The sequence below is a fragment of the Haematobia irritans genome, chromosome 4 (assembly GCF_050003625.1).
Source record: "Haematobia irritans isolate KBUSLIRL chromosome 4, ASM5000362v1, whole genome shotgun sequence".
NCBI lineage: Eukaryota > Metazoa > Arthropoda > Insecta > Diptera > Muscidae > Haematobia > Haematobia irritans.
In genome coordinates, this window is record NC_134400.1 from 169,453,989 (window position 1) to 169,476,642 (window position 22,654).

At 34.5% G+C, this 22,654-nt stretch overlaps 4 protein-coding genes across 4 annotated transcripts; 3 read left to right on the top strand and 1 right to left on the bottom strand.

Annotated features, from left to right (window-relative positions):
- Window positions 1-1,506: 1,506 nt before the first annotated feature.
- Atg12 (Autophagy-related 12) lies at window positions 1,507-2,170 on the top strand. Its single transcript, XM_075305191.1, has 3 exons — window positions 1,507-1,620; window positions 1,693-1,829; window positions 1,884-2,170. Exons 1-3 carry the CDS (start codon window positions 1,557-1,559, stop codon window positions 2,004-2,006), a joined length of 324 nt encoding a protein of 107 aa, XP_075161306.1. The 5' UTR covers window positions 1,507-1,556; the 3' UTR covers window positions 2,007-2,170.
- Window positions 2,171-2,709: 539 nt separating this feature from the next.
- Window positions 2,710-3,973, bottom strand: ND-SGDH (NADH dehydrogenase (ubiquinone) SGDH subunit). The gene is made up of 4 exons (XM_075305190.1): window positions 3,811-3,973; window positions 3,475-3,698; window positions 3,042-3,148; window positions 2,710-2,966 (listed from the first exon to the last, which is right to left on the bottom strand). The coding sequence occupies exons 1-4, from the start codon at window positions 3,893-3,895 to the stop codon at window positions 2,825-2,827; spliced, it is 558 nt and encodes a 185-aa protein (XP_075161305.1). The 5' UTR covers window positions 3,896-3,973; the 3' UTR covers window positions 2,710-2,824.
- Window positions 3,974-14,979: 11,006 nt separating this feature from the next.
- On the top strand, window positions 14,980-15,866 carry LOC142234112 (isochorismatase domain-containing protein 1). The gene is made up of 3 exons (XM_075305192.1): window positions 14,980-15,140; window positions 15,211-15,420; window positions 15,477-15,866. Exons 1-3 carry the CDS (start codon window positions 15,018-15,020, stop codon window positions 15,756-15,758), a joined length of 615 nt encoding a protein of 204 aa, XP_075161307.1. The 5' UTR covers window positions 14,980-15,017; the 3' UTR covers window positions 15,759-15,866.
- A 2,959-nt stretch (window positions 15,867-18,825) lies between these two features.
- On the top strand, window positions 18,826-21,865 carry LOC142234113 (protein KRI1 homolog). Its single transcript, XM_075305193.1, has 5 exons — window positions 18,826-19,054; window positions 19,110-19,424; window positions 19,480-20,681; window positions 20,749-20,912; window positions 20,972-21,865. The coding sequence occupies exons 1-5, from the start codon at window positions 18,934-18,936 to the stop codon at window positions 21,750-21,752; spliced, it is 2,583 nt and encodes an 860-aa protein (XP_075161308.1). The 5' UTR covers window positions 18,826-18,933; the 3' UTR covers window positions 21,753-21,865.
- Window positions 21,866-22,654: the final 789 nt, after the last annotated feature.

The following is a 22,654-nucleotide window of genomic DNA, read 5'->3' on the forward strand; positions in this document are numbered from 1 at the left end:
TCTTGAAAACATTAAAAAGCTGACCGATGAAAAAATGTTGACAATTAACTGGAACTGCTTCAAATAGTTTATAACAATTGGTAAGTCAATATGAAAAATTAAATCGACATTTTAGAGAAGTCACTAAATTTAAATTTTTTTGCAGAAAACTAAACTCTTTGAATGGTACATTCTTGCAAACATTAAGAAGCTGGCCGAGTGACTCATCGACAAGAAAAAGTATCCACAAACATTTCAAAGAGCAACCAATTAAAATTGTTAAAAACTTGATATTATTCCATATCATTAACATCCTATTATCAGTTTAAAATGGATATTATGTCAATTCCTTCTGCTGGAAATGTATTCTAACACGCGGTCCAGCACGTTCCAAATTTCAAATTGTCCGCATATTAATTAATTTTAATCTAGTTTTATGACACCAACAGGAAGGAAATCGAATTATCTATGCAGAAGTGTTCACAAATAATGTTTAAGATATTTAAAGTTTTGTTGTTTTGTTCTTATTTGTTGATATGTTTAATAAGATATTTATTTTTCAATTAGTATTGTAGTGTATTATTATATATTTTATTTTGACGAAAATGAATAATATATACAAAATTCATAGAATTTTGGCTTTGACTTTCAATTAGAAGTGGGGATATCATTTATACAAATTTTAGTTCAAAAGTATTTGCAACAATGTTAATTTTTAAGTTGACTCGCATCGAAAATTCTTTGATAACACTTGAGAAATTATTGCTAATGAGTTGAATTTCACTGTTGAGGGTAATGTCTGTTTTTTGTTGAGAACGCGATTTTCTCAACTTGAATATTACACTAATCCTTTGAAAATTTTTTTGAAAAATTGTTGAAATTTAGCATTTTTCAAACGTTTGTGTTTATTGGGCACATGGTTTTTTCGTTGCATTTCAGGGTAGTGGTTTGTCAAAGTTTTCTCATATTATCCTCAACACTTTTTCAAAGATTTCGTCAACATTTTGGCAAATTGAAAGTAATTCGCAAATAATTTCAAGATGTGTTAAAGATGAGCTGTTTCAAAACAAGTTGAATTTATGTTGAAAATTACATTTACCCGCAAACTGAAAAGTTGTTGAATTTGAAAAACGCTCATCCTGTGTTTATTGGGCTCAAACTTAAAAACTGTGTTATTGGCTCCGCAAGAGGTGCATACTTTAAGAGCTTTAGAAACTGGCTTTAAGCAAGAGTACTATGTTCGGGGTTTTCACCAAAATACTAAATTAAAAGTGCAAAAGTATATACGAAGACGACTATATTTTTATCAAATATTGTAAAATTATGGGTGGAAAGGATCCAAAGCACTGATTGCGAAACATTGCACGAATAAACTTATTAAACGCTGGAGGTGAAACTATAAATAATCGGTAACGTTTTCTATGTGTTTCTTATGGGAAAGACATAGGCTTTATGCATCTACGTGGCAACTATTGAAGTTGAGAAAACCCTGTTATCGACTCTATCATAAACAATTCCAGATGATACATATTATTTCTGTGAAGTTAAGGCTCTGCAAATAAAAAATATATAAAACGATGGGCGATGATGCTGAAACTTCTCTTCCACCCACAACTGCTCCAGCTGAAAAGGATAACAAAAGTGGATATTAAACTACTATTTTTATAAACTGTTTTTATGAGATCTTTACTTATGTATTTTATATATTCTTAGTTTGCATACTACTAAACGCGACTGGAAATGTTCCCATAATTAAAAAACGTACTTGGACAGTAGATCCTTACAAGACTGTCAGTTGGATACAAAAATTCATACACAAATACTTAAAACTGGATCCCTCAGAGCAAATAGTAAGAAATGTTTTAAATTAATTGTTATACTTTATCTAAAATATAATTTTAAAGTTTTTATACGTAAATCAAACATTTGCTCCTGCGCCGGATCAAATAATCAAAAACCTTTATGACTGCCACGGAACTAATGGGAAATTAGTATTATACTATTGCAAAAATCAAGCATGGGGATGAGTCATAGGTGTGTTAAAATTTGTATGGGGTTCGCCATTCATTTGATCAAAGGATACCAATGAGATGACAAAGGTGCATATTTGTATAGACATTTCTGTATTATGTTTAAGGTTTTATTTAAGGTCTAAACTTCTATCCACAATAAATAAAGTAACAATAACCTACACTTGAGTTTCTTTTCTTATGAGGTTAATACACTTACTTACCCTAAAAATGTCCGTGAATCACACAAATCAGACATCATAAAAATTAGTTATCATATATGTTAATATTTAAGGGAAGTACGAGTAACAAACTACAAATATAATTTAATAACCCTTTGTGTACTAGTTCAACATTTTGTAAAAACCTCTGTCTTCAACCAAAATCTATATTAGAAGACTAAATTGTTCCAAATGTGAACACGATCGGCCATTAAATCTTGTTCATATGGCCATATTTATGTATAAAATTGGGCAGGAGCTTTTTTGTTGCCAGAATTGAATAAGATTGGTTAATAAAATAGGTTAATACAAGTCCATATAAGTGAAAATTGTTTAATGCATATGTATCTAGACCCATTTGCATTGCTAAATCAACTCGGAACATGATTTTTTGACCATTGATATATTACATTTGTCAGACTTCTCCTTTTTGTGTTTCATACAAATCCATCTACTTAGATCAGATTAAGTACGTGTACCAATTTAATGTTGATTACAGGTTATAGTGGTTGGCTAAGCTATTTATTTATTTTTTAGTTTTCAGAGAAATATTTTCACCATATTAATTAGTTAATCCACATTGTAATGACAAATTGTATTACAAAAACATTATGTTCAATTATCGCCCCGAATTTCTTCCAAAGCATCTGCCGATTCCTTGGAAATTCTGTGATACTTAGCAATTGCCGGCCTGTAGTAGTAGGCTTTATAATCATTACGTTCCGACATTTTAGCACGAATTTGCTCTTCCAATTTTCTAAAATAAAGATTGAAATTTTACTTTTTTTATTCTTGAACGATTGTATATTTCTATTCTTGAACGATTGTATACCTGATTTTAGCTTTTTCATCTTCTTCAAAAAGATGGTGCATCGACTTTTCGTATTCCTGCTGTGGGCTGGTCAATATGTAACGAGCAATGAAACGGGATATTGGATGCTATAAAAACAAAACAAATAATCGTTGATTTTTGTTTCACAAAAGAAAATCACAACTAAAAGTGCAAATAAAGGATTAAAAAAGACCCTGTACTCATTAAAACGGAGTAAGATTTTTATCATTTACTCTGAAAAACGAACTTTGCACTAAGGTTGAAAATGCAGCAGTTGAATTCCGTTGACTTCAAATAATTTTTTGATTTTTACTAACGATTGTGCTTCAAAGTGACCGCTCTTGTGGAGCATGGCCATCGAATTCATCCAACTACTATTAAACTTTTATTTGTGTTAGAAGGACCAACATTTCATATTTCTATTGCTTCCTACCTTGTGGTATTCCCAATGCTTAGGTTCATATCCCTCAGGAATCTCTTGCAGTTGAGCGGGACCAATGAAAATGTTACTGTACATAACCAGAGCGGTTATTGGCAAAACACCCAACATCACATAGAAGTGCAACAAATCCTTGAACTTGTTCCACTGGAAACGTGATGGCTGCACTATCATGTGATGGTGACCACCTCCCATTTGGCGTAATTGCATTTGGACAGCTGAAATTTGAACAAAATATATGTTTATACTATTTTTTCTATTGCGTAATGGTCACTCCAAAGCTATACTTTATTTAGTTATCGTAATTATGGAATGATATCAATTTCTTACCATTTTGCACAGCCGGTGTTTGCAAAACTGTACGATATTTTGCTAATTGTGCCGCTGGACGTACAATACAACTCCAACTGACCATTTTTTGGAAATATATCACGTTAATCTTTGTAAATGTTGGAACGTGAAAACAATTTTTTTTTTGGCAGTTGACAAAGATGTGACAGTTGGCGGTAGGTTGCCATATCTCTTTCGTCGAAGCAAAATATTATCAATCGATAATAATGTTTCATATGTTCGACCCGGTATGCATGTCTAACGAAAATTCCTATGTATAGGTAAGTACTATGTTCGCTTTTCGCGTTGAAATTTTCGCGGTTACTTTATTAAAACAGTTCAATATATCAGATAAATTAACTCAATTTATGCACAGTTTCTTGTTCCTCTAGATTTCGGCAAGACTTTACAGGAATAAGTTTGTTTTAATTTATAATTTTGATTATTTAAGGAAAAGTAATCGCGAAAATAAAGTGGTTTTTAACTCGAAAAAGGAACATAGTACACACCTTATGCCAATAATACAGTTTTTCATGTATTCCTTGAGCCCGGTATACTCCTCTAGAGGCAATTCCGTTTGCGATCTAACAGTTCGGCATTGTAATTCTTATTTCAGTTATTCGTTCATGTAATCAACCAACGCCCTTAAGGCCGGTATGCACCTCTAGCGAAAAATTTCATTCCCATAAGAAATGCATTGCTATTTATGCTAACGAAATTTTCGGTAGCGCTCAATTTCGTAAGCTGGTACGCACCTCTAATGAAAATAACAGGGTTGTCAAATGCATATTTTGGCAGCAAACATTTAATTTGTTACAATCATTGTGTGCGTAAAAGTTTTAAACGGTCTGCTTTTGATATGCTTTTGACAACCCTGTTATTTTCATTAGAGGTGCGTACCAGCTTACGAAATTGAACGCTACCGAAAATTTCGTTAGCATAAATAGCAATGCATTTCTTATGGGAATGAAATTTTTCGCTAGAGGTGCATACCGGCCTTTATATCGGATATTTCGTTTGCGTGCCAATAACACAGTTTTGACATGTACCCCAATAAACACAGGATGAGCGTTTTTCAAATGCAACACCTTTTCAGTTTGAAGGCCGGTATGCACCTCTAGCGAAATTTTCGGTAGCAAAAATTCATTTAAGTCTATAACAAAAAAACAGGGCTGTGTACACAAATTTTAAACCAGCTAATCGCTTTTAAAAATTGTTAATATATGTTCCAAATATTCCTCAAATAAATTGTTTATTATTTACAGACCTTTTAAAACTTTTACGCACACAATGATTGTAATAAATTAAATGTTTGCTGCCAAAATATGCTTTTGACAACCCTGTTATTTTCATTAGAGGTGCGTACCAGCTTACGAAATTGAACGCTACCGAAAATTTCGTTAGCATAAATAGCAATGCATTTCTTATGGGAATGAAATTTTTCGCTAGAGGTGCATACCGGCCTTGAGGGTAAATATCATTTGCAACATAAATTCAACTTGACTTGAAACAGGTAATCTTTAATACATTTTCAAATTGTTTGCGAATTACTTCCAAATCTCTTTGCAGACAACTAAAATCTTTGGTGCTTTGGATGCCGCATTCTTGGAAACATTAAGAGGCTGACCAATGAAAAATGATAGTGGCTTATCGAAAAGAGAAAGTTTCCATAAATAAAAGTGCATCCAATTAAACTTGGTATTTATGCTTTCCCATATCAACAACTACTGGATGATGAATCGCACCACATCGATACTTTAATTTACATCGCATAATCGGTTTAATTTGCTATTTTGTGAATTCATATTGCTGGAAATTTGTTTGTGAATTCCTCTTGCTGAATCTATTCTAACACGCAGGCCAGCAAGTTCCTCGATAGTAATTATTTCAAATTGCCAGCATATTAATTAATAGTTATGTGACACCAACATTATGGAGGAAATCGAATTATACATGTAAAAATGTTAAAGATTTTTAAAGTTGTATTGATAGTTTTATTTATTAATACGTTTAATAATATAATTATGTTTGATTATGTTATTTTAATATTTATATATATTATTAATGTTATTTTAATATTTAATATTTTACCGATAGAAATTACAAAATTTATAAAAAATCCCTAGAAATTTGGCGTTTACTTTCAGTTAGAACTGGGATTGAATTTCATACAAATTTTGGTTGAAAAGTATTTGCAACGATGTTAGTTTTTAATTTGACTCGCACTGAAAACTTTTTGAGAAATTATTGTGTAGCGATGCAATTTCAATTTGAGGATTACAATTGAGAAATTATTGTTACGAATTTGATATTTCTAGATTTAAGTTTATTTAAATTAGTTTCCGTTAATTTAAATTTCAAATTGTAACGATAAAATTACGTCAAAACTTGTTAGAGTCATTTCTTTATTTTCTAGTACTTTCCTAAACATCTTTTGTGTTCTTAGTTTTCCAATCGTTCATTGTAAAAGTAACGCCTTTTGTTTTACTGTTATAATTATCGGTAATATGACCATAATCTACCACACCGATGAAAAAGACTGTTTTTCATATGTTTGGATATAAACATTATATGTTTGGAACACAAATTTTTAAACACAATATTTTTGAGTGCAAGCATATTATGTTCATAAACTAGCATAACATGTTTGGGACATATATGTTAATATGTTAGAACATATTATGTTTGGGACATAAAATGTTTGTAAATATAATATGCTTGGATGCAAACATATATTAATTTAGAAATAGCCTATAAACATATATGTGTTTAGTAGCTTGGAGCGCTATTTAACAGGGAGCGATATTGAATTAAGTTGGTGGTTGTTGCTTGTTATTACAAAATTAACATTTTATTTTTCCTTGGGCAATTGATCAGCTACTTCTTTGATCCTTACAAACTGTGTGGTCCGCTGTTCGAATCCCCGTCCGGCAAAAGGTAAAATTAAAATAAAAAAAAATCATACAATTGAATAATTTCTTCTACAATGTTTGTATTACAGAAAAAGGTGCTAAGAACTAAAAAATCTCGTGGAAGTGAGAAAGATGTGGGGGAATATACAATTGGGCAGAAACAAAATTTTGAGCATTCAGGTCGAAAACCTATGTTGTTAGCACCTATATTACCTGTTTATTTTCATAATTCATTATGATTGTAAATATATAAATAAATAAATAAAATTTTGAGCACAATATTGTTTGGGAGAATTTTTTTAAGCATATAATATTTTTGGGTGCAAAATGCTTCCAAACATATTATATGTTCACATAATAACATATTGTTTTTTGGAAGACAACATTATTGAATTTGGATGCAAAAATACAAAATGTTTGGAACTTAGACTACCCAAACATATATTGTTTAGACCAATATGCTTTCAAACATATTATATATTGGAAGAGATCAAACATATAAATGTTTGGGCAATACCCAAAAATGTATATGCTTGAAGCAAAATATGTTTGGGAGTATATGTTACAGAAGCGATTTTTTGTGAGCGTGCAGATGGTAGAATGCACTAGCCAAGATGAGAATAAGCCTAAAAGTATGTGTGCCATATCACCTGTACAATAACGCCCCATAGAAAGTTCTAGATAGCCGAAACAATGAACATAAGTCGATAAATATGTGCGATGTCGCCCGTGCGACATCTACCAGGTAGTAGCTTAATCTAGAAGGTTGCAGGCCAATTAGCGAGAATATTCGAAATCGTCATATCTCGGTATATAAACCCCTAGCGGAGAGAGCAGTCAAGTCAGTCGTAAGCTAAAGTTTATACAGTACACATCGTAGAGCAAATAAGTGAAACCAATCACTTATTTGCTCTCCAAAAGGGATCAACGATCGTTTGCCTCAGTTGCTAAAGACAGCGTTGTGATGGCTATCATAAATAAAGGAGCAATGGACGGTATGGTTCCAAAGCAAAAATGGGGGGAAATTGAGAATGCTTTGTCTGGCGTCTACTCACAGGTGCTGGAAAAGTTTCCCGGCCCAGATCCTCGACACCAAGAGGCTGGTTGGTATCAAGGACGATTTAAGCTAGTCGCATTTGAGGACCAGAGGTCTATAGAAATTTTTAAAGCTGCTCTGATACTAATTGGTGAAGTTTGGGAAGGAGCTGTTCTAGAATTAGTCGAGAAGAAAGACATACCGGCTAGACCTAGAGCACATGCGTGGATACCTGCAAACCCTCCTGACCCTGAATCTTTTTTAAATAGACCGAAACAATGCAATCCAGATCTTCCAACAGCTGATTGGAAGGTTGGCCGTTTGGATGAAGTGGATGGGCCAAGACGGCATGCAGTGTTTATATTGAACACTCAGTCTTTGCCACATCTAGCAAAGTCTCAGGGCCGTGTATGTTATGGCTTTCATTATATCCAAATGAAGGTGTATAAAAACGATCAGCTAAAGGATTCAGAAATGGACAAGCCTCTGTCTGAATCAGAAGTAAGCGGATCCTCTTGCGAAGTCGAGGGAGATAACAAAGTTGAAGGCATGGATAGATACCGTATGCGTGAGGAGGCTTCTACTGCCTCAGAACTCACCAAAGTTGAACCTATGGTTATTGCGAGAGTCACCGAGATCTCTGAAGAGGACATTCTTGATGACTCGATTGAAGCGGCTGATGTGACGGTTGTTGAAAATCTCGATGGTCCTACGGATCCTCCAGATAAATCTTCATCATTGTAAGGCTGCATGTGCTGCCTTAAAAGTTCTCCTGATGAAAGGGGACATAGACATAGTTCTTATTCAAGAACCATATGTTTATAGAAACAAAATATGTGAATTAAGTACTCCGGGGTTCAAACTATTGCAGTATACTGGTAATGATGTAATTCGAGCCTGTATAATTGCTAAAAACGAGCTTAACTTGTTTCTGCTTCCTTCAATGTGCAATGCAGACACTGTCGTTGCCAATTTAGAAATAGCCAAATGCAAATATTGGGTATCTTCGGTCTATATGGGACATGACAGGGAGATGCCTCCATGTGCCGTTAAGACCATAGTTGAGGAGTCACTGAAAACAAAGACGAAACTCATTATGGGATGCGATGCGAATGCGCATCATAGTATATGGGGAAGTAGTGATACTAATGCAAGGGGAGAGTCGCTAATAGAGTTTATTTTGCGTACAAATCTGGTAGTTTGCAACAAGGGAGATGCCCCAACCTTTGTCACTAAAAACAGGCAAGAGGTTTTGGACATCACCTTGGCCTCGCAAGAACTGAATGAAATGATATCTGAGTGGCATGTTTTAGGTGAACACAGCTTCTCAGATAATCGCTACATCAGTTTCAAATTTGATGTTCATACCACCAAGACCATATTTCCGCCAAAAGTTAGGAAAGCTGACTGGAATAGGTATAGATGATGATATGATGATACCGGAAATACCAGAGACAAATATGAGCACTGTGCAAGTTATCTAACACGCAGTGGAGAGGATTACTAAGGCTTTCAACATTTCACTGAAAGCTGCATGCCCTACAGGGAAGCCAAGGGGGAAAATTCGACCACCATGGTGGTCTATGGAGTCAGGTAATATGAGGAAATCGTGTAGGAAGCTCTTTAACAAAGCAAAGTCCACCAGAGCTCCTGTGGATTGGGATGCTTACAAGAAGAATCTGAGAGGATACAAGCGAGAACTGAGAAAGGCTCAGCATAACTCTTGGAATGATTACTGCAGCAGCATTGAGAATGCGTCCGAGGCTTCCAGACTACGGAAGGTGCTAGCATCCACGAGCGCCGCTCCAGGTTTCATTAAAACATCGGAGGGCAATTGGACAACGTCCAGTGAGGAGACGCTGGAGGTACTATTGGACACACATTTTCCCGGAAATCAGACGGTTGAACCATGCACTGGCGGTGCCACAGTGGCCAGCGGTCGTTTCCTATCGAGGAAATTGTATCAGACTCTAGAATAAAATGGGCGTTAAATAGCTTTGGATCATTCAAATCCCCCGAACCTGATGGAATTACTCCGGCGTAGTTAAAAGCGGTGGCTGACAGAATTATCCCCTGGTTGTCGGCGATATATATAGGATGTATCAACTTAGCATATATTCCACGAAAGTGGAGAGAATCAAAAGTCGTTTTCATACCTAAAGGCCGGTACTCTGTTCGGTTTTCGCGTTGAAACTCCATACAAAACCAAAAAATGCGAAAAATTTGCGAAATTTTTTCCATTTGTGATACTATGTTTTTTCGTGTTGAAAAACTGACGTTTATAGCACGGCGCCATTTGCAATGTGAATTAAGAAATAATTTATTTATTAAAAACTATTTGTGCGGGTTTATAAATCAAACACGGACCATATTTTTGTTCCGAAACTATACAAAGGATCAAAGGAATAGCAGATCAATTGCCCAAGGAAAAATAAAATGTTATTTTCTAAAAACACGCAACAACCACCAACTTAATCCAATATCGCTCCCTGTAAAACAGCGCTCCAAGCTACCTAAAAAAACGCCGCTTTCTATGTGCGAAATAATGGTTTCCATAAAAATTTTTCGCAAGAATGAACATAGTACCGGCCTTAAAGCGGGAAAAGCCTCTCACTCGAATGCGAAGGATTTCCGACCAATCAGCTTATCATCATTCCTACTTAAGACTCTGGAGAGGATGATAGATATTTATCTTAGAACTAGCGTCGATTCAAGTTTGCTCTCGAAACGACAACATGCATACTCGAAAGGCAGGTCTACTGAGACCGTATTACATGAACTAGTCAGCTTTATTGAAAGCTCACTATCTGTCAAAGAATACACAATCGTGGCATTTCTAGACATCGAAGGGGCGTTCAATAGCGTCCATCCGAGCTCGATATTAAATGGACTGACAACTCTGATTGTTGATCCAGGTATACTTAGGCTGTTAGACGAACTTCTAAGGAAGAGACGCATTTCAGCCACACTAGGACAAACAAACATACAAAGGTATGTGAACAGAGGCACTCCTCAAGGAGGAGTTCTATCACCTCTTCTTTGGAATGTTGCTATAAACGACCTTCTGGTTTCCCTAGAATGGATGACTGAGAAATGGGAGAAAGATAATGGTCTTGGGGTAAATCCTGCAAAGACAGAAATAGTCATGTACTGCAAAGATCGCAAAACTCCCACGGTTAGGCCCATTTCCTTTGGGGGTATTGAAATTCCCTTTAGGGAGTGTGCAAAATACCTTGGCGTTATTTTGGACAGGAAGCTGAACTTTAAGCTTAATATTGAAGAAAGGGCGAGGAAAGCAACGGTAGCTTTATACTCGTGTAAAAAGGCAATAGGGAAAAAGTGGGGACTAAAACCAAAAATTGTACATTCCCTGCCAGCATTTTTTGAATTTGGGGGCGCTTCTGAGAATCCCCAGTACGTCGAAAACAATCATATACGATATCAAAAACTCGTCGGAAAAGCGCCGTCACTATTGAGAAGTTGTACCACGCCAAGTTACTACAAAAAGGTTTCGCATGAGTGCAATTATTAGGTGCCTTTATAGATCAATTTAGAACGACGCCAATAAGAGACCCTCCAAACAATCAGAAAAAGTACATTTTAAGATAGTGGTAAAAGAATCATTGTGGTCGAGTAAAACACGTTTGTTTAGATATTTATTAATTTGATTAATCATTTACAAATTCTTAAAAATATAACATTTATACCACTATCACATCACATTTATTTTTGCATTAATGATGATGTAGAGTTACAAGTAGCGAGTTACATGTTGCAGCGTCTATCAGCCAGTGTTTTTATTCGATGGAGGCAGCGTGTCTATAAAATATTTGAAAAACAATCACTTTATTCCATTTGGAAAATCAAAAATTGTTCACCAATATACCTTTCACAATTTTAAGCGTAAAAACTATGTTTTCAGAACTTTATTTTCGTTTTTATTTAAATAAAATATAACAAGCTGGTTGCGCTTGGCGTTTCACAAAAAATAAAATGGCTTTTGTAAAAGTAGTGATGGCAAAATACATGTATGAAGTACATTTTGTACTTTATGATATGCTGCCCCCACAGTAGGATGGTTGTAGTGACATTTACGAGTCTGTGGTAGCGATGAAGATGAAATGGAACTTTGAAATGCTGGCAGGGTTGGCTATACACGGCAGTGGTTAGACCTATAATGCTATATGGTGTTGTAGTGTGGTGGCCGGCACTTCACCAGCCGACAAGTTTAGACAAAGTTCAGCGTATGGCGTGCTTGTGTATCTCAGGTGCATTCAGCAAGACAGGAACAAACTCCCTTAATGTCATACTGCATCTATTGCCTTTAGACATTTTGGCCAAACAGTCAGCTGCAACAACGGCTGTGCGGTTGCGCGAGCTATTGCTGTGGTCGGAAAAAAGTTACGGTCACAGTTCGGTCCTCAAAATAATGCCAGATGTGCCTAACGTAGTGGATTACACTTTGGCGAGTCCACTTTTCGACAAAAAGTTTGAGACTCTAATTCCCAACAGTGAGGCGTGGTATACACGGACCCCGGGGAATAAAAGATATATAGATTTCTACACTGATGGATCCAAATTGGATGGCCAAGTGGGTTTCGGAGTATATTCTAAAGATCTGGAACTTCGAATAGCGAAAAGATTACCTGATCACTGTAGTGTTTTTCAGGCTGAAATATTAGCAATAAGAGAAGTGGTGAATTGGCTGAGATGTAATGCTCCAAGCAATATTGGCATTAATATATACTCAGACAGTCAACCTGCAATAAAATCCTTGGACTCTGTGTTCCTTAACTAGAAAACGGCCATAGACTGCCGCAAATCTCTCAAAGAGATGGCTGAGCAGTACAATATTCACCTAATATGGGTGCCTGGCCATAGGAACATACCGGGGAATTGCGAAGCAGATGAGCTAGCAAGGCTAGGAACTACCTTACATATTTCAGGGGAACTAGAATCTGTTGGTATGCCTCTGGCTACCTGCAAGCTCTTACTGCGTGAGAAGGCTGTCATGATGGCAAATGTTCGATGGGAGAATTGTAAGGGTTGTAACGACACCAAGCAAATATGGCCCCTTTTAAACCTAAACCGCACACTAGATATGCTAGTATTCTCAAGAAGCCAGATATCACTCCTGATATCTGCTATAACGGGTCGCTGCCTGATAGGCGATTTTGCAAAAACTATTGGTGCGAAGTATAATGACTATTGTATGAGCTGTCATGATGCGGAGGAAAAGGAATCAATAAAACACCTCTTGTGTGAGTGTCCAGCATTTTGTGTAAGGCGTAAGCAAATTTTAGGGGCATATAGCTTCAGATTACTGGCGGACCTGGAAAACGTTAACTTAAGCAGTCTGCTAATGTTTTTGGAACAATCTTGTTGGTTCATCAGAAGAAAATAATCGAGAAGGTTCAACGGTTAAAACTACCCTGCCAGCATTTCAAAGTTCCATTTCATCCTCATCGCTACCACAGACTCGTAAATATCACCACAACCATCGCGAACTGTGATGGGGGAAGCATATCAAAAAGTACAAAATGTACATGAAAGTATTTTGCCATCACTACTGTTAGAAGAGCCATTTTATTTTTTGTGAAACGCCAAGCGCAACAAGCTTGTTATATTTTATTTAGGGCCTGTTCGAAACCGAAACTTTTTACTAGCATTGGTAAAAATTTGACATAATCGAGGTGAGTATAATTTCACTAGCCCAGGGGGCTAGTAAGAAATTTGACATTAGTTGAAAATTCTTGACGTTTACGAAATAACATTGCTTGACATATTTTGTTTATATCATTGTATACAAACGGGGCGCGCAAGAATATATTTCATTTTATTATTTGCAATAAAAGCTATTGTTTGTGTTAAAAATGAGTACTCCGGCTAAGCCATAATAATAGCTAGTAAATCTCCCATTTGCAAATTTAGAATTTGCAGAAGAATTGATAAAATCAATGGATAGTACTTGCGGAATACATTCATAGCAAAGAAATACTTCCAGGGGTTTTATTTTAAAATTTTTATTTAATATTATGGCTCGTCGCGCGTTTGTTTTGTTTTGAACAATGTCGTTGAACAAATGTCAAATTTCTCTAGTTAGGAAAAAGTTGCCATTTCGCACAGCAAATTATTATTTTTTTCTCACCATAGTAAATTGATATCTCACCATAGTAAAAAGTTTCGATTTCGAACAGGCCCTTAAATAAAAACGAAAATAAAGTTCTGAAAACATAGATATTACGCTTAAAATTGTGAAAGGTATATGGTGAACAATTTTCGACTTTCCAAATAGAATAAAGTTATCGTTTTTCAAATATTTTTCCAGGCACGCTGTCTCCATCGAAAATAAACAAACTGGCTGATAGACGCTGCAATATGTAACTTGCTACTTAAAACTCAACATCATTCTTTTATTAATACAAAAAATTATGTTAAATGTGATGAGATAAACCGAAAAATGTTATATTTATAAGAAATTATAAATGTTTAATCAAATCAATAAACATATACACAATCGTGTTTTACTTGACCACAATGATTCTTCTACAATTACCTTAAAATTCACTTTTTCTGATAGTTTGCAGGGGTTCTTATTGGCGTCCTTCCAAATTGATCTAAATAGGCACCTAATAATTGCACTGATGAGAAACTTTTTCGTAGTAACTTGGCGTGGTACAACTTCTCAATAGTGACGGCGCTTTCCCGACGAGTTTTTGATGTCGTATATGATTGTTTTCGACGTAGTGGGGCTTCTCAGAAGCGCCCCCAAATTCACAAAATGTTGGCAGGGTAGAAGTGCCCATATGTAATAGGTACTTTTAGTTAATGTGGTATCACAATGGACTGAATAGTCTAAGTGAGCCTGAATCTTAATCGGGCTGCCACTTTAACCTAACCTAACCTAATCAGTTAAACAAATAAATTGTAGATTGTCGTTATTTGAAAAGAACTGTGTTTTAATTACGTGTAATTAAATACGCCTCAATATAAAAACGTAACATTATTGCTGATGTGTTGAATTTTACTGTTGAGGGTAATGTCTGTTTTTTGTTGAGAACGCGATTTTCTCAACTTGAATATTACCCTAATCCTTTGAAAAAATGTTTGAAAAATTTTTGAATTTTAGTATTTTTCAAACGTTTGTGTTTATTGGGGTATTTCTTATGGGGGCAACATAAAACAATCATATGGCTGATTTTCACCCATATGGTAATGAAACTCTAAACTGTATTTGCGCAACATAGGGAAGAGTAGATATGGCTGGGCATCTACGCCACTTAAATCCTAAGAAGACTTTATTCCTGCTATGTGATATACAGGAAAAATTTCGATTGGGTATGCCATTATTCGCAAATGCAGTTCAAAATGCTTCCAAGTTGGTAAGTTACTTGGAGAACGGCTATATGGTATACGCAATGACCTTTGATAACCTAACTATTTACTGACTAGACAAAAGCCGGAAAAGAATTAGATATTCCACTGATATGCACTGAACACTATCCGGAGAAATTGGGAAATATTGTCAAAGATATCGATGTGAGTCATGCCAAAGCTATTATAGGCAAAACTCGTTTTAGTATGATAGTGCCTGAGCTCGAAGCTAAAATAAAGGAGATTTTTGGAGATAAACCTGATGATGTTATCTTGTATGGATTGGAGGTAAAAGTGTAAAATATTGGAAATGCAACTATTTGCAAAAGTTTTTTCTTTTCCAGTCTCATGTCTGTGTTGAGCAAACAGCAATTGATTTATTGGAGAGGAATATTAATGTGTCCCTTGTCGCGGATTGTTTGATATCTCGCTTAAACCAAGATCGGGATTTGGCCTTGGATCGAATGCGTAGTGCCGGTTGTATTGTAACGACAAGTGAAAGTGTTATTTTTGATTTAATGCGCGATAAAAATCACCCTAAGTTTGATATCGTACGTAAATTTGTTAATGCCCCATCAGCAGATATGCAGCTAACCAGAGGCTTGAACACAACATCCAAATTATAAATAACACTTTGTTGTCTTGAAAATGCATTGGTGTTTTGTGGATCAATTGCAGTCAATTTATGATGCAATACGAAGATATTTCAAATAAAGTATTATCAATGACTATTATTTATTGCGATAAAATTTTGATTAAAAATATTATGACATATTTACATTGGCAGGAGATATTTTTAATGAATCTTGTAACCCGTATTTTGTTTTGAATACTTTTAGATGGTTGGTAAGCTTTTCAGGAAATTTTGTAATGGTATACAAAAAAAGTTGAAAGTTTTTTACCATCACTATTGTAAAGATCCATTTTGATATTTTTTAAAACGCCAAGTGTAAATAGCTTCTTATAAATTATTTGAATAAATTCACAAAATCAGTGCTGAGAAGATTGTTATTGCGCTTAGAATTGTGAAAGATAATTGGTAAAAATTGTTCACATTACAAATGTATGTATTATTATACAATGAGCGTCACAAGTGTGTCAACACCCATTTTGGTTCTCGAAATAACACATATCAACTAGGTGTGAACAGTGAAACGTTTTGGAAAATGGTGAAAACGAGTGATGCGTCGTCCAGTTATTAGTTTTTCCGGACGGAATATCTGTGTAAGGAATCTTACAGTGTGGCCAATCGAAACGATTTGTCGGCGATGACTAATTAATCGGAAAATGTGTTATCGATCCCATAAACATGCAGCAGTATCGATTATGCCTTCGGACTTAACTTATAATGTGGCCAATATATGTTCGACACGACCACTGACGTCCGGATAAACTTATAATCTGGACGGCGCATGAGTGTGAACATAGTCCGCTCTCCGACAGCCGCCGTTGTTGTGTTCATTTCCATTATTAAATTTTTCTGTCAAATAAATTTTAAATCATTTAGTGGATATTAGAGGTGTGCACGTGAGACGAAATTGTCGTGACTCACAAAAATTTTCGTGACTCACTTGTGAGTCACGCTGATGGTAACGGCTTGAGTGTGATTAACCAACAAATGTCGTGCGTGAGTCACGAAAATAATATCCTCGTGAGTGTGCGTGAGCCCAATAAACACAAACGTCTGAAAAATACTAAAATTCAATAATTTTTCAAACATTTTTTTTCAAAGGATTAGGGTAATATTCAAGTTGAGAAATTGTTGAGAAAATCGAGTTCTCAACAAAAAACAGACATTACCCTCAACAGTAAAATTCAACACAATAGCAATAATCTCTCAATTGTAATCCTCAAATCGAAATGCATCGCTACTCAATAATTTCTCAAACATTTTCAATGTAAGACAAATTAAAAATTAACATTGTTGCGAATATTTTCTAACCACAATTTGCATGGAAGTCTATCCCAGTTCTAACTGAAAGTCAACACTAATTTTTTTTTTAAATTTTATTAATTTTTTTCGTTAAAAACATAATAATATTAAAAAAAATAACATTAGTAATATATAATACCAATCAAAACATAATTATCTTATTAAACGTATTAATAACTGAAACTATCAATACAACTTTAAATATCTTAAACATTTTTACATGTATAATACGATTTCCTCCATAATGTTGGTGTCACATAACTATTAATTAATTAATTATTAATTAATATACTGGCAATTTGAAAAAGTTACTATCGAGAAATTCACAAAATATCAAACTGATGACGGAATGTAAATTCATGTAATGCACATTTTCATCCAGAAGTTCTTGATATTTGAATTGTTGCACTTTGCAAGTTTTCTGGAATCTTTTCTTTGTTGTTTCCTTCATCATTTTTTCACCGATCAACATCTTCCAAGAATATAACATCCAATGATTTTAGTTTTCTGCAAAACAATCGAGTTTTTTGATTTCCATTACGTTTTCATTTCACCTTTTTATTTTGACTTACCAATTATAGTTAGCGTTTTGGATTAATTTCAGTCTCATGTCAAAAATTTCTTCCCACTGACCACGTACTTCGTGGCACAAAATGTATTGAAAACCACAAAATTCGATTTCCTCAAGAACGTTGGTGTCACAAAATTGTTATAAAACTCATTAAAATTAAAATAAATTTAAATATTAAAAATAAATTTCCAGCAATATGAATTCACAAAATAGCAAATTAAACCGATGATGCGATGTAAATTAAAGTATCGATGTGATGCGAATTATCATCCAGTAGTTGTTGATATGGAAAAGCATAAATGCCAAGTTTAATTCGTTGCACTTTGATTTATGGAAACTTTCTCTTTTCAATAAGCCACCATAATTTTTCATCGGTCAACCTCTTAATGTTTGTAAGAATGTACCATCCAAAGATTTTAGTTTTCTGAAAAAAAATTACTTCTCTAAAGTGTTGATTTAATTTTTCATATTGACTTACCAATTATTATAAACTATTTGAAGCAGTTCCAGTTAATTGTCCAACATTTTTTCATCTGTCAGCTTCTTAATGTTTTCATAATTTTAGTTTTCGGCAAAGAGATATATATGTAGTGCCTTCCTTAAAGTTTCATTTCATTTTTTTTTTTATTTTCACTTACCTATTATTAGAAATTATTTGGAGAAAAATCAGTTTTTTGTCTAAAATTTTCCAAGTTTTTTTATTTCTTCCAATTGACCACGAACTTCGTTGCACAAACAAGTATTGAAAACCACATGGTTTTTTTCGTTGCATTTTAGGGTAGTGTTTTTTTGTCAAAGTTTTCTCATATTATCTTTAACACCTTTTCAAAGATTTCGTCAACATTTTGGCAAATTGGAAGTAATTCGCAAACAATTTGAAGATGTATTGAAGATGAGCTATTTCAAGTCATGTTGAATTTATGTTGAAAATTATAATTACCCTCAAACTGAAAAGTTGTTGCATTTGAAAAACGCTCATTATTGGGAGTAACGAATTTCGGAAAACCACGCTCACGAAAAGTACAAATTTTAATTTCGTGAGCGTGCGTGAGTCCTAGCAAAAAATTTTAATTTCGTGAGCGTGCGTGAGTCCTAGCAAAAAATATCGTGCGTGAGTGTGCGTGAATAAGATTTCTCCGTCGTGTGTGTGCGTGAGCATGAGTAAAATATTACTCACGTGCACACCTCTAGGGGATATGTCACACAGTAAATAGAATCAAAATAAAAACTTAAAAACACGTGTGGACGATTTAAAAAAAAAATTAATACTTTTAAATTCACGTTAAAATATTGAGACATGAGTAAGCAACTGTTTGACGATAGCGATGATAACTCAGAGAAAGGTTTCCAAATAAATACCAATGAAAGTTATGCTAAGTCGTACAATTATTTGCGGAAGAAGGAATTGTTGCAAAAATGTAAGTCAATTATCGATAGTAATTAAATTGTAATATTAAATTTATTTACTTGTAGTTAAGGAGAAAGGTTTTGAGGCATCTGATTCAGAGTCATCCAGTGAGGAGTCGTCGGAGGACGATGAAGTCTTGGATCCAACATTTGATCAGGAGTTTCTAAGTACACTGGCCTCATTGAAAAGCAAAGATCCAAAAATCTATGACAAAAATACAAAGTTCTTTGAGAAAGTAAATAAGAATATTGAAAATGTACCGGATGTTGATGGGGACAGTAATGCAAAATCTGGCAGAAAAGAAAAGAAACTAAAACCAGTTACATTAAAGGATTATGAAAGGAAAATCATTTTAGAAAAGGGAGGCAAATTTGTTGATGGTTAGTGTCTAAATGCATATCTTGATTTGTAATATAGTAAGTTGGTATTTTATAGATTGCGATGACGATGATGAGCCTGGAAAATTCAGTCGAGAAAATTCTCCAACGTTGGTGGAAGAAGAACGTCAATTGAAGGATGAATTTAAAAAAGTAATGAATGACGACGACTCGGAAGATGAAGAATTTGGCGGCATTTTTAAGAAACGTCAAAAGACTAAGATAGAGCAAGATGCTGAGCAGGAAGACTATCTAAAGTGGCTCGCTGGCAAGAAAGAAACAATTAAAGAGGATGCAGAGGAAAAACTTAAGCCGCTCAAAAATTATTGGAGCAATGAAAAATTACCTTCAAGTGAAAAATTCCTCAGAGATTATATTTTAAACAAAGGTTACACCGATGCAGAAAACTATGCCGAAATTCCAACATATGAGGAAATAGTGGGTGACAATGGTCCTCTATCAGAGGACGAAGAAGAACTGGAGAAACAAGCGGAATTTGAAGAAAAATATAATTTTCGCTTTGAAGATCCCGACCAAGAGTTTATTAAAAGATATCCACGAACGATTGAAGCATCCGTGAGAAGAACAGACGATAAACGTAAGCAAAAGAGACAAGAAATAAAAGAGCGCAAACAACAAGAAAAGGAACTAAAAATGAAAGAGCTGGAGATGGCCAAGGAAATGAAACGTAAAGAGATCCAAGAAAAAATTGAAAAGTTAAAAATGGTGACGGGAAATGATGAATTGGGCTTCAAAGATGACGACTTGGAAGAAGATTTTGATCCAGAGGCTCATGATCGTCGAATGCATGAACTATTCAATGATGATTACTACAATGTGGATGAGGGTGAACAGAAACCAGAGTGTCCATCTGATATAGATGAGCTTAAAGTTGAAGATTGGGATAATTATGATCCACAACATGATTGGACTAATGAAGAAGAATCCTACGAACCCCATTGTGAAGATGAAGATTTCATAATGGATTGCGATTACGATCCAGCCAAAGCAAAAGAACAAATGCAAAAGGAGCTTATTGAGAATACCAAGACACGAAAAGGTCGCAAAGGTCGGCGTGATCGGTTTATGGCAATGATTAAAGCTGAAAAACCAGTATTTGATCCGGAAGATGAAAAAACCTACGGTGAATATATTGATGAGTACTACCAATTGGATTGCGAAGATATTATTGGTGACACACCTTGCCGTTTCAAATATGTGGAAACAACTCCTAATGATTTCGGTCTAACTATAGAGGAGGTAAGTATGCATAGGTGTCCTTAAAGTAAACATTATGTGATAGTTTTTATTTTTTTTTATTTCGTAGATACTTCTAGCCAAAAACAAAGAGCTGAATCAATGGGCAAGTTTAAAAAAGGCCATACAAATAAGACCAGATCATGTTGAGAAAAAAGAACAGCGTTTGTACAAAATGAAAGCAAAAAATGAAGATTTGAAAAGGAAAATATTCAAAAGTATTTATGGAGAAGGGTGAGTATATTAACAATGTAACATTAATTATATGTGCTTAATAAATGCATTCTTCGCAGATCTGATAACGAAAATGAATATGCAGAACCAGATATTCAAGATAGTACTGAAAATGTAAAGAATAATGACAATAATAACACAATAAATACTGAGCAAGGGGAATCTAAGAAGGCGAAAAAGAGAAGGAAACGGAAAGCCAACAAATCCCAGTCAGCTGAATCCATAAATAATACAGGAATCACACGAACTTCTAAGCAGTTTAATGATGAATCCCTTGCTAAGAAATTAAAAATGGATGAGGTTTCTAATGAAGATGAGAAGAATGTAAATCTTGATGATAAAAAAGCTAATAGGAAGAAAAATAAAAAGAATAATATGCTTGTAACCACCGAAAAACATTTGAATTGTGCTGTAACAAATAGTTCCGGAGGTACAGCAAATGACCAAATTGGGAAAAATGATAAACAAGAACTTGCAACTCCTGTCGCTGGTAATAGGCAAATATCGAAGAAGGGTAATCCATTTTCAAATAGAGATAAGACAAATCAGCAACAAACTTCTCCCACAAATAAGTCTAACACCAAAGTTAATCCTTTCAACGTCAATGGTCCACAAAATAGGACAACGAATTTGGGGTCTAGTTCTTTACCACCTTTACGTCAAAATAAAAAGCCCAATCAAAAACCTAAACCTAAATTTAGAAATGAAAAACAGCATTTCAATAAGAAAAGTAATAGTGATACCATCAGTGATGAACGCCTAAAGGCATATGGTATTAATCCGAAAAAGTTTCATAAAAAACAAAAATATGGCACACAAAATACGAAGAAGCAAGAGTAATATTTCTATATATAATATAAATTATAAATATATATAATAAAGTAAACATTATATAATCTAATATTTGTAGTAAATATTTATATTTTAATTTAGAATAAAACAGCCTAACTATTTTTTTTTTGTTTGAATTTTAATTATAAGGTGGGTATTAAGATCGAGTTTAGCCGCTAAAATCGTAATTTTTTTACGATTACTTTTCTTTAATAAACCATTTTAAGGAATACAAACTTTGTGAAAATTTGCTTTGGGCTATTCCCCATCAAGTTATAATAAAATTTGCAACAAATATGTATAATTGTAGGCCTTTTTTACTGATTTAGTTTTCACTTTAGCGGTTAAACTGGAACTTAGGTTAGGCTAAAGTGGCAGCCCGATTAAATTTCAGGCTCACTTAGACTATTCAGTCCATTGTGATACCACATTTAACTTAAAGTACCTATTACATATGGGCACTTCTAGTCTGAAAAATAGTAAACTCGAACTTAGTACTCACCTATACTCAAAAAATAAACCAAATAGATTGAGTACAAATTATATCATAAAAACTTGCAGATGAATATGTGTTATGCGTTCGCACATGGAAGATCTTGGTCTTCACATGAGAATGTCCAAGAAGGGACACCTTGTGGTAGTCCTGAGTAAAGTTTAGTATGTTATTCCACCAACTTACCGGTCAATTGCCAGCAGAAAAGCGTCGCCAAAAAAGTAGTGAAAATGTTCTTTTTGGATCCGGATATGGTGCAAAATTGACACAGAAGCGATGAATTATACATGGCCGTTCCATTGAATTTGTATCATTTCTTAAGGTGTGAACCAAACTCAGTGTTTTGTATGTGAATTAAAAATATTGTGATATTTTGCCAAATAAATAGTTTTATAAACGTTTGTCTGCAACGTTTGGC